General features: G+C 35.2%; 1 protein-coding gene across 1 annotated transcript in view; it reads right to left on the minus strand.

Moving 5' to 3' along the window:
• Positions 1–13,243, minus strand: part of SLC1A1 (solute carrier family 1 member 1) — a 46,011-nt gene that overhangs the window by 7,006 nt on the left and 25,762 nt on the right. The window contains exons 3-7 of the mRNA XM_026703748.2: positions 4,094–4,186; positions 3,001–3,115; positions 2,164–2,206; positions 1,374–1,478; positions 694–878 (exon numbers count right to left, since the gene is read on the minus strand). Coding sequence (XP_026559533.1) covers positions 694–878; positions 1,374–1,478; positions 2,164–2,206; positions 3,001–3,115; positions 4,094–4,186 — 541 coding nt within the window. The remainder of the gene's footprint in view (positions 1–693; positions 879–1,373; positions 1,479–2,163; positions 2,207–3,000; positions 3,116–4,093; positions 4,187–13,243) is intronic.

The raw sequence follows: 13,243 nt of genomic DNA on the forward strand, positions 1-13,243 counted from the left end.
ATATATTATAATTAAATAAAAATCTTATAGGATAATCCACAACCAATATTTCAGAAGCTATCAAAACAATTGATTCTGATTGTGAATTATTTGGTTTGTATTTATTCAACTTCAACTTATTAAATAAGAATGGTACCATTTTCCACAAAAAGATAGGATATGTCCCTTAGATAAATGAATCCACTAAGTTATAATCTTAAATCCAAATTTGCTTTATCTATGGAAATCATTCAATTATGGCTACTGATGAGTAATTTATCTCATTAATTTCCATGCATCTATTCTAAGCAGGATCAAACCTGCATTTAATTCATAATTTGGAACATAAGTTTTAGTGAAATACTAATTACTTCTATTATTTGCCAACTATGTTAATTAATTCAACTTAGCATAAGAAGCAACTTCTCAAAATGATACTTTGTTTGATCAAACTATTCAAACTTCCAGGTAGATACTTTATTTTTATTATATGGATCCTTCAGTTATTTTAAATTATTTAGATACATATACACACCGGTCCCATATTCAGCTACCCAGTGCAAAGCATTCAAAGGTGAGGTTTGCAAAACGCATGAATAAAGCGGCCATATCTTCTCAAAGGGGGGCAGGCTTTTTGAAGTCTTTCCCTGCTCTTGGATGAAATGTGCAACCAAGTAGTAAAAGGAATTAATGAAAAGACACTCTCCCACTTACCACATAATTATCTGAACTATATACATTGTGGCATCGTTCAGGGCATTGAAAAAATCCACCAGCACTTGTCCTTTTTCTCCCATTTTCCCAATAACAATTCCGAAGACAAGACAAAAGACTATCAATCCAAGCACATTAATACCATCCGAATACATGCCCACTATTTTGTATTCTTTAGTTTTGTTCTGTAGGTTGAGAAGGGAAGACAGAAATGTTCAACTAGCAATAACATATTTTGCAAAGATGAAGATTAAACAATTAAACTCTTGTCTGGGAGCAGTTTAACCTTGCTAGAGGTTTGCTTGTATATTATTTTTTTGACTATATAGCATCATAGGGGATCTGTAGCTTGATCTTAAAGGGGTTAACTTTGCTACCAACCAGGGCAGCCCATTAAAAGGTGGGGGGAGCTTTGATCATGACACTGGGCCTATTATCAGGCAGATATTGTTCCCCCCTGCTACAGAAACTCCTATCTCCAGCTTCTTGTTATTAGCCATTATTTTAACAACCTGAATTTCACTATACAAATTATTCAGTATTATTTCAGTAGTGTGAATGTTGTACAATACACAATAGCAACTAATCATGTAATAACATCTTAAATACTAATAGCAATTAAGGATACAGGAGTCTTCCTGTTGTGCCACAACCAAATGACACAGTTGCCTTCTCGTTACCTGTGAACTCTCAGTTGGCATTATAGCTGTGATTGGTTCATCTGTAGGAAAGGTTCCATTTTTATCTGTGCTTGTAATTTTTATTTCTTCACGTTTGGTCTTATACTGGAAGGTAAAAATACATGTGCCGTGTTAGTGGAGAATGATGAAGGAAATGTTTATTTTTAAAGCTCTTTTAAAACTTTGTTGATAGGCAAGGGTTTACATATACTACTACTGATTCCAAGACACCATCAGTACCATATCTATTTTATTTTTTGCTGTTCCTTTTTCTCCTATTTTTTAAAATGTGAGAATACAAAGCTTGTTACACATGAAAAACCTAAGAATCTGAGTATAGAGAGTAGACAGGGATCCATAAAAAATGGATAACTTATGAGTATCTGTCTAACTATCAATTGATGATTGGTTTTTGCTTAAAACTAGGATTGAGATACATTTTCTAATATTAAGAAAGAAAAGTTAAAGGTGGAGGGATTTGTTTTTAAGATACAAAAGGTACAAAGTCCAGAAGAAATCATATAGATGTTGACTGACTGCCAACTAATGTTTATCTCCAAAATGATTATCGGAAAAGGAAATGGTTTCTTAATTATAAATTTTCACATTTCATCATTACATAATTTCATTTGATTTTTGCACACAAAGTCTACTTGTCTAAAAATAAAGTTATTTCTTCTGGATCAGGATCTAAAATAACAGGTAATAATATACAGTCCAACCATTACATAAGAAGATGCCAAAATTTCACAGAACTTCTGTTAATAAATAAAAGAAAAATAGAACCTACCTGTTGGAAGCAAGCCTGCACTAGATTTTCTGGAAACATATTTCTGTAAAAGGATTAAAAGACATAAGTATCTAATTTTTGAAAACATATTCAAGGACCATGATGCAATAAGTCTTTTTCCCTTACTCCAAATCTTTGACCGTATGTATATCCTAATTATTCCTTCAGTTTTAGAAAGAGTTGGTTTAGTTATTTAACTGTTCAAGATACGAACCCTTAACTACCTGGGACTTTCCTCTGTCCTGTACTTTCTTTCTCTCAAATATATTGCATTTCGCTAAAATGTCAGTTTACAGCACTTTGTTGTTTGCGTTACACAAAAAGCAAATTCCAGCAAGTAAGAGAGGAATTATTCCATGAAATAAAAGAAAAAAAGCAGACACAGAGAAAGCAGAAATATATTGCCTTCTGGACCGGAACATTTGCAACGGTTGCATCTTTTCTACAATTCTATACTTCTTTCAAAACTGTGGAGACCGGGAGAAAGTCATTTATTCTGCATTTTTAATAAATAAATGAGGAATGAATTCAGAGCAAAACTGATTTGCCTGATTTATTTTCTTTTATGAAGAAACATTCTCAAAAAACTTTCTGAAAATATAGGGGGCTAAAGGATAATTGCAAAATGGGCTATATATTCTGGACTGGGAAAAGTCACTCCTGAAAATTTCTCCAAGGTACTATCAATTACTCAGAGATTCTCGTTTTCTCCCTATGAATCCATGCCTCAGCACAATTCAGTAGGGTCCTCACTTCTCAGGAGAATATTTAGAGAGAGGTGTTCGCATTATTCAATTTTTAAAATTGTGAATATAATCCATTGTTTCAATGACTCACCTAATTAAGTCTAACATGGCATCCACGGTAGACACTTCCGGAGTGCTACCCATCCTGTCAATTTCATCAGCTTTCTGAGATACTCCTGGTTTGATAGTCACAACCAATACAATCCCTATAATTGGAGTTGGGGTAAAGAGGGAAGGGCCGAGAGAACACAGCGTGAAAAGTTGAAAACTTGCAGAAAACATTTTTTAAAAGATAGCAGCGTAGATATATAAATGAAAGATGAGAATTATGCTTGCTGTAAATTCAGGCCTTGGTTCTTCCAAACATGTAGTTTATTATTTTCTGACATATAATAAATGCTTTATCTTAGAGTATCGGAACACTACTAAGTCAGAGTTGCAGACAAACCTAAGTTATTTTGCTAAACACTGTGGTTATTTACAGCAGACAGGGGTCGGGGTGAAAGAGGTTTCAGCTATCCTTAATATTTTCAATGCCCTTGGAATACGTCTTTGGAACTATGGCTTCCCCTCAGACGATGGTAAAACCATTAGAAAATAGCTATGTTGCTTTCTGCTAAGCTTTTATTGTGCAACCATGCTGCTTTTTTCACAGAACCTATAGCAAGCTGTAATTTATTTCAATTAGTAATCCTCATAACTTCCCCCACTTTTGCTTCTTCTTTAATCAGAAAGGGGATTGATTTTGATTTATAACATGAGAAGCCTTCCATTTAGAAGCACCCCAGTTCTGCTGTAATATATGTACAAGTTACTTAATCATTCGACTAACTGTCCCATATCTGTAACACTACAACTTGATAAAAATCTCTTTCAGGAAGCAAAGCTAGTTCTTGTTCCTTCCAAAACAGATATTCAATCACATGGTTAAATATTAATTTTGATAGTAAAAAGAAATCTGTATCCTTGTGAAATGGCACATGGAAACCATAACCTGGACAAGAGGTGCAATCTCTTACTGTTTATCATGACACCCTAAGATGGATAATATCCAAGTTTGTTCTTTGTAAATCGAAGTTAGATAAAAATTGACTATTTCTTGTTAGTTTGCTAACTTATTAAAAATCTTCCACTACATTTCAAATGTAAGGATTTAATTACTCAAGGGTTGAACTACTTATTACCTAAAATTACAGCTAAGGCAGTAGTGAAGAAGTAGTACACAACTGCTCGCAGGCCAATCTTTCCAGAAACACTGGAATCCAATGCAGCAACACCTGGGAAGATTTTAAGGAAAAAGAGAATTTTTAGCGTATATATTTATAAATAAACACAATGTGATATAGTTGTGATATATTTAACTGCATTCTTCATCTTCCTGTAATAAGAATTACCGTATCTTTCTAGATTGGGTCATAAATCCAAGTAGACTTGCACTCTTCTTCCAATATTTGCTGACTATATAATCAATTTTAAGTTCACAAGCAGAATATTATGGCTATTATTCTTGCCTATCTCTTGCATGGATAATCAAAGATACATTGTTCTAAACAGGAGGATCTGACTTGGCTGTCAAATCTAATACTCAGCTCTCCTTCCTGCTGCATTGTAGTGTATCTACGAGTGTGCATGTGCATGTACAATATGCATATTTTATTGTTTTTGGTAAATACTACTCCTTTAACTTGCTGGAAGAAAAGTCAGTACTTTTTTTAACAATCAGAAGAGCCTTAAAGAATTTTAATTATTATGAATCACAAAATACTTAAAAGCAGAATAAATGTGCTGATCTTTTAGTACATATATTCCCATCATGCTATTATTCAGATAAGCTATATGGGTAGTCCTCGATTTACAACAGTTCATTTAGTGACTGTTCAAAATCACAACAGCACTGAAAAAAGTGACATGACTGGTTTTCACACTTATGACCACTGTAGCATCCCCATGGCCACGTGATCAAAATTCAGATGCTGAGCAAGTGACACGTATTTATGACGATTGAAGTGTCCCAGGGTCATGTGATCACCTTTTGTAATCTTTTGACAAGCAAAGTCAATGGGGAAGCCAGATTCACTTAACAAGCGTGTTACTAACTTTACAACTGCAGTTGTTCACTCAACAACTATGTCAAGAAAGGTCATAAAATGGGTCAAAACTCACTTAACAAATCTCTCACTTAGCGACAAAAAAATTGGGCTCAATTGCAGTTATAAGTCAAAGACTACTTGTATTATATTAAATTCAGGAAAGCAGTCAGAAGTAATCAAAAAAATTAAAGGCATGAAGGAAAAAACTAGCCATACATAATTTATAGTAACATGTTTATTCACAGTTATTCACAATGCCTCTTCATACCTTTTTATCTTCATTTCTACCATGTCCATAAACTCCCTCAAATATCGTCTTTTGTGTTCAAACTTGTTACCCCTCTATTTTAAAGATCTCATTAACTTTTTAGTCTTCTCTTCCTCTAAAATCCATTCAATTTCTTTTACTTTGTTGTTTTTTGTAGTTTGATCTTCATTTTTTTTCTGTATGAACAATCCGCCTCAAAGTATATATTTCACTGTAGTAATTTAATTTTGCACTCAACCTGCATTCATTCATCATCCGTTCTTCATCCAACTCCTCTTGTTTGGGCTTATTCTTAAATTATTTTTCAGTGCATTTAACTTACTTTTAAATTGAATAACCAACACAACTAATTGACGTGATCAACTCTCACTTTTATTTAACAAAGTTGACAGGACACTAATTTTCCTTCTTCTGACAGATATTTGTTTCTCTCAACAGACCACATACTTTTCATTACCTTTCAGCAAGCATTTGCATGTCTTAAAATTTCTCACTCATTTTCCCATCTTTAGGAAACATCTGACCAAGATATACACAGCAATTTATATATAAATTACTATTGTTTACATCATTCTTCCTGTTGAGCACAACAACCTTTGTCTTTCATATACTAATTTTATGTTCCTACTCCTTGTTAGGAAAAGTGTATGATGTAATGTCTACTGCAGATGGTTCTCACCCTAAATATAGCTTTATCTGCATAGAAAAGTGTACACATATTTAAGTCTCTACCAACTAAATAGCTTCTATATTACCACATGGGTTCTTTTTACCACTATCCTTAAATGCATTAAAGTAACATCATACATTTTTATCTTACTCCTTACAAATTTCTAAAACTTTCCCTCCAATATTCCATTTCACCAATTTTTTTTTAATTTCAGTTACTACAGTGGAGGTTATGTGTTTATTAGCCCTTTGGCTCTGCTTTCCAAACATTTTATTTCTATCATAATTGTACATATATTTTAATGCACATTATCCTCATTTTTTGCAGTAATCAGACTTTGCATACACTTTTTTCCTCTGCAATTTAATTTCATCATTCCAGCAAGCATCTTTACTTATACTTTCCATTACTGTAAAGTTCTGTCTGTGTATGAAACTAGGAGGATGACTTTTGTTGCAACAGATCAATATGGTTGCTCTTCTGGAATTTAATAATTTTAAACTTCCCAAGAGATCAGATAAATCATTTTATAAACCTGAATATTAGTTAATCTATATACCCAATAAAATAAAATAAATCAATTTTATAAACATGTATAGAATTGCACATAGCAAGTTACTTAGATGGATGTTAGATTTTTCTTCATAAAAAACAGAATTAATTAATTCAAGTAACACATGTTAATTGTTCAAAACTAAGTTATTTTTAGAAGGAAATAAAATAGCAAAATTAGGACTCCATTTGTTACACAATTAAGTACATTTGGCTTGTTTCTTATTAACTTTCTTGGCCTTATCTAGCCCTAATAATAACAAAAACTAATCAGATGCACCATTTGAGTATTATTTGCTTCTATCATTTAACACAGAGGTGTCAAGCTGGTGGCCTACAGGCCGAATGCGTCACATGCAGGCCATGTCCACCCCAGTTTCGCAAAGGGAAAAACATTGCAAAACATCATGTGACGGCGACGTGATGCCACAAGTTTGACACCCATGATCTAACCCTAAGACTATGACTGGTCCAGAATGCACTGAGGCAGGCAATAATGAGCATGCCACAGTATGTCAATTGACACCAGTGCTCTATGAGTAATATTGGCTTCCAAATACAATCCAAGACACTGCTTATTATAACCTATAAAGGATATAGATAAAGAGTTTGGGTATTTGTATAGGGTCTGGTTACCTGGGGAACTGCCTGTCTTTCTCCCTGTCTGGTAAGATTCTCCGGAGTGGGAACACTTTGGATTCTCTCCATTAAGCAATGTCACCTAATGGAGCCTTAGAGGGATGCCTTCTCTGTCACAGTGCCCACACTCTGGAACAGCATTGCCTTACAGATCTGTATGGCTCACATCCTGCTTATGTTCCAAAAGACGCTGAAAATGCAGCTATTCTTCTAAACACTAGTGGCTGAGCCCTTTCAATTTTTTTATGTGGATTCATTTTATGCTGCGTATCATCTGTTTTCTTCTACTTCTACTTCTACTTCTACTTCTACTTCTACTTCTACTTCTTCTTCTCCTTCTCCTTCTCCTTCTCCTCCTCCTCCTCATTATTTACTGGAATCAGGAGTTGTTAAAGTCTATGTCACAAATAAATCAATAAATTTTAGTCTATGGTTCTTTTGTTGATGAGTGCAAGTTGCCACACAACGGCTAGATTTAAGGCTTAATCAGGTAAACAGTTTGTAAACAGATGATCAATCTCTATTTTCTGTTATAGGTAGTCCAACCTCTAGCTTAAGGTCATACATGCAGGGAAAAAAAGTTCTGACTTTCGTATTCTTGATTTTTTTTCATAAAGTTTTTAGTTAGAACAAAGGTCCAAGTATACTCTCCCCCAAAAAACCAAAACCCTGCAATAGTTTCATGGTTCATTATGAATATGGCAGCCGAAATAAAATTTCTCTCTGTGAAAGAACATTAGGAGAGCTGCTATTTTATTTCGGATCGTAGAGGCAATATTGGTGGATTGGGTACTGTTAATAAGGATTTTCAAGTATCTTACATATTCCGCTATTTCAATTGCTTAGTTGTTTGGTTCTGTATATGCCATTTGTGGATTTTGGTACCCTTATAGAAAATCACGACTTTCATTTTTTTGATGACTTATGACAGATTGTAACTCTCAACAAAACTGAGCCAAGATTCTGAGGAACTTCTTGAAGTTAATTTGGTTCAGTGAAAGGTTACAGCAATATCTACATGAAGTGACAGCTGCCCACATGTCAACTTTGTATGTGCAAATCCAACTCCTATAAATGTTTTGTCAAGGGATTTAGATAAATGATAAACAAAATAGAGCCAGGATATAGTCTTGCTTCAATCTCTTTGCAGGTGTAATTAAATTTGGCAGCTCTCCTATGCAACATTGGTCCCTAAAATGGTTTTGTTGTACAAATTTTGTTGTACATTAATAATATCACATGTTGATCAATGGTAGGATTTTTAAGAATATCCCATATGAAGGATTGGAAATCAAATAGAAGGTCATTCTAAAAACAGGGATTGCTAAACTTCTTGTCATTACACTTGTCTTTAGTGTAATCTTAATGTATATACCTCCTCTAAAAATCAAACACCAGAATGAACAATGAAAACAAGAGAAATTTGGGGAAAGATGGATTTATTGCAAAAATATAAATAAAAGGTGGGTACACCCCACAGTTTGGGAAACCTGTTCTAAAGTCTAAAAAAATAAAATTATCACATTTTTCGCTATTGAAAGACAAGGACTGTTATGGTGATTCCACAGCAGAACATCCTTTTCACATCCATATAAGCTACTATGATGTCTGAAGTCATCCTTCAATCTGATCAGCTTGGATTGGTAGGTTGGGTAAAACTTTCAATATAAACTTTTCAGTACAAAAGATACATTAAAATTTGGAAGCAAAAGAGGCAGACGCTTCAAAAGTATCTATATTTGCAATTGTTCTCCATGGCTGATAGACAAGTCTATCATTTAAAGCATTAAGGCCCCACCTCTATACTATAGATGACAGAATGATGATATAGGTTTATTATGTGAGAAAAGCCACAGCAAAACTTTGTGAACTATACAAATTTCAAGGGCATAGCCATAAAAGTAGCTGTAAAACTTCCTGACTCTTATATATTATGCATAATTCTTTTCAGCGGGTAGCATACTCAGTAGAAGATAATTAGAGCCTCCTTCAAAGCTGGCATTTGGTGGCTGAACATGAGGACAGAATGTTGAGAAATTATGCATTTATTAATTAATAATTAATTAATATTTCCTGAGTTACTTATTCACATCCACAGTGAGGACCAGTGAACAGCGATAAGGCCATGCTTAGTTACCAAATGGCACTTGAAGGGATCTGGCTGAGCATACCTAAAGCTTGCAGAAGCTGAAGCAGATGGAAGAAAGGCCAGGAAGAGGCCCAGAGACAGGGATCCCTAATCAGATCTAGGACTGTCTAGCAGGAACAAAACTCCCAAAATGGCCAAATTGCTGGATTTTGCAGGGATGGCCCTCAGAGGCCCTGCAGGAGACTCCACCCAAGACATCTTGTGGTCATAAGTAGTACAGTCACTGAGGTTCAGGGGCAGAACAGTAGGGGACACAACTGGCCTTACCATCACAGAAGCCTGGCAGCAAAGGCTTAATATCCAAGAGGTTACCTTGGAAATGACAACCAAAAAAGGCTTGTAGATTGAGAACAGCTGTCACCTTCGAAACATACTCAAACTAGCTAGGATGGCTTCCTTAGCAATGGAAAAGGAACCAAAAGGAACAAAGCAGTAAACTACAAGAGGAGATATTGCATGGTAGAGCTTATACCTGGCCTTCTAGGTCCAGGAGGCCTTGTTAAGCTTTTAAATATGTCAAGAGTAAATCCTGCAGGTTCATGGAGGGACTGTTTAGGATAGTCAGTGTATCCTCAGACCTGTAAAAAGCAGCTCAATAAGGATTATGCTGATAACCTAGAATCAATTTGTCCATGAACTTCTTGGTTCTACCTGTCTGTGTTTGATTCTGCCTTATTCTGCCTTGTGTCAAATCTATGGACAAAATCCCAAAATGTGACTAAAGAAGTTCAAGTCTCACATTTCTCTCCCTCTTTTTTTTTGACAAGATCTGACTTGTCAAAATAGCGTAGAAATTCCAAAGCTCACCTGTCAGTTCTACCTCTGAGGATCTTGCAAGGAAGTCATTGTCACAACAGAGAACTAACTCACCTATGGAAGCTATATTATATCCAAATACAAGGGACATTAAAAAAATGATTAGATATAAAGAATTGGTAGATGAACAGTGGGGATTAAAAACACTGGATAAACTAAAAGAACAAGGGATAATATTAGACTGGTGGGTATATTTGCAAATTCAAACTAAATTTAAGAAAGATGCAAAGGAGCTAGGGATAAATAAAGATTTACAAAAATTGGACCAAATCTTGACAGGCAAGGATATAAAATTTATAACACAAACTTATAATTATTTACTGGAGGCAGAACTAGAGGAGGAAATTGTTAAGAGACCAATGATTGCCTGGGCAAGAAATGTGGGTCATAATATAAATTTGGATGAGTGTGAAAAGACTTGGACCGAGAACTGGAAGCTGAGTTTGTCGACGACATTAAAAGAAAGTCAATATAAAATGTTTTGTAGATGGCACTTAGCGCCGGCACTGTAAGGAATGATAGTCACCTAACAGTTGGGTTGGAAATATATAAACCAGGATAATCATTTAATACTGTATCTTTAAGAGAATACTGTAACTGTGATTGGCTGAGGTTCCTCCAATGGCCATAAGATGGAGCCAGAAACCTGGTTTCTTCCTCCTTGTATTTCCTGTTTTGCCGCATTGCCTGATCATCGTTCTGCTTGGATTGCTGTGAGTTTTGCAACTGTTAGCAAACTCTGTTTACTGAACTCTGTTTATGATACTGAACTTTGTTTTTGGATTATCCTTGGACTGATTGTATTGAATACTACCTGCTTTAACTGTGTATGATTTGGACTGTTTGTTGGACTTTGTTTACCCATTTACAAGAAGTAAAAACCTACATTTTACTATTCAGTGTATCTGTATGCTGGTTGTGTGTTATTCCTCACCACTCTCACTACGTTTCCCTGAGTGCACTCATTCTCCTAACGGGGAATAATGACTGGTGAAAATGTATCCAACCTTGAAACCAGAATGCTGGAAGTGCAAACAAAAGAAAGGAACGTTTTTCCATATGTGGTGGCAATGTATAGAGGTCAAAAAATACTGGAAGAAAATACAAAGATGGCTTTTTGAGATTACAAAATATAAATTGAAATTGGAACCCAAAACATTTTTATTAGGTATGATTAAAGGGAATTTAAAGGGATTAAAGGGAATTAAAGAGTAAAGATAAAAGATACCTTATTGTACACATCTTAACTGCAGCAAGAATCACGTTAGCACAAAATTGGAAGAATGATAAAATACCACCAGATGAAATTTTGATTCAAAAAATAATGGACTGTGCTGAACTAGATAAATTCACTATGGAACTGAAAGGCAAAAGAGGTTTAAGAATACTATGCGACATGGGAGAGGTGGTACAAATGGGTGAAGGATAAGGATAAAAATAATGTATAGTGACAAAATAAGAAACATGTATATGCAATGACACAATATCTGTTAATGGAAATGAGATTTTTGTATTTTTTTGTTTTTAAAGAAAAAAAAGAGAACTAATTTTTGTATTTCCAAAAGGAAAAGTTCCTTGAATTCCAGGGGTTACAGCAATCAAAACTCAGACCCTTAATCAGAAAAGTCACTTGATAAACAATCAGGGTTTGGAAATCCAATGCTTTATCATCTCATTATAGTACTCTGGCCAAGTCAAACTTTCCCCCAAAAAACCTCAACAAGAACGTTTATCTGCTACTTGACAGCAGACAAAAATTAAGGGTGTTGCTTAACTGACCTATTCACCATGCACTTGTAATCCCCACCCCATCTAATCATGCCACTGGGCTTTAACACTGGAATAACTGGAATGGCACCATCAGATTTCTGTAACTTGTTGAAGGATCTTATTTATTAAGTTGCTTTTCCACCATCTCAGCAGGGAGGACTACTCCCAATAAAACCTGGGCATCACAGACGTGGTGATATTTATTTGCCACCTGGTGAGATAAGAACAGCTCCATTATAAATGAGTTACCATCTTCCAGGGTGTTGGCTCCTTGTGTATGCTAGATAACATAAGGATAAAAAGAAGCTTCAGTCCTGCAGTTCATCACATATTTCACATGAAGGAGGGGCTTCAGGGCAAAACCTGAGTCTAACATAGAGAAGGAAGGACGATTCCTAGTCAGGCTCCTGTGTTTGTTTCCCTCCAGTTAAGTTGAAAACCTTATAGGAATCCTAGGAAGCAGCCTGACAGAAGAGAACAGAAGAATAACTATTTCACACAGAGCTACTTGTACTTATTTATTCCAGACAATATGTCTCAACATACGTCCACACAAAAATCATCACAACGACAGAATCCCCAATTGTAATTTCAAAAAAGGCAACTATGATCTTATAAACAACGATCTCTCATCCCTTGATTGGCAATTTCTATTCTCTGGATGCAATACTGTAGAAGACCATTACAACACATTTTTACTTGAAGTCAAAAGAGTCATCAAACTATATGTACCATTAACAACTCCCTAAAACCAGAAAAAGCAAATTAGCCATAATAAGGAAGCTTCAATCCAAAAAGAAATCACTTTGGCAGAAAAACAAATCTGGTCATGTTGCCAACTTCAAAAGCCGATACAAAAATTTATGCCACCAGATAAAAACTGAATGCACCAATTATCACATTAAACAAGAAGAAAACCTTCTACGCACCAATTCCACCCGTGCTTTCTACAATTTTGTAAACAACAAACTAAAAGACTCAAGATCCATCCCACCCCTGAAAGGACCTAATGGTAAAGACTGCAACAACGACACTATTAAAGCCAACTTTTTTAACACATACTTTGGTAAACAGCAATGGAACATGCCCAGTATTTCCTAGTCGAACCACAGACAACTACAATGATCTAATACATATCGATTTTACAGAAGACAATGTTGAAAAAGCACTACGCAATCTAAAACCATCTCTATCTATTGGACCGGACGGAATATGTGCCTACTTCTTAAAAAAGCTACCCACTGCCATAGCCAAACCTCTAAGCATAATCTTTGAAAAATCTTTCAGGACTAGCTCCTTGCCAAAACTATGGTCACAAGCCACGGTCATCCCCATCTTCAAAAAGGGAGACCCCAGCCTAGTTGAAAATTACAGACCAAT

This window comes from Pseudonaja textilis, chromosome 2 (genome assembly GCF_049901715.1).
Source record: "Pseudonaja textilis isolate UNSWEBS1 chromosome 2, rPseTex1.2, whole genome shotgun sequence".
NCBI classification, from domain to species: domain Eukaryota; kingdom Metazoa; phylum Chordata; class Lepidosauria; order Squamata; family Elapidae; genus Pseudonaja; species Pseudonaja textilis.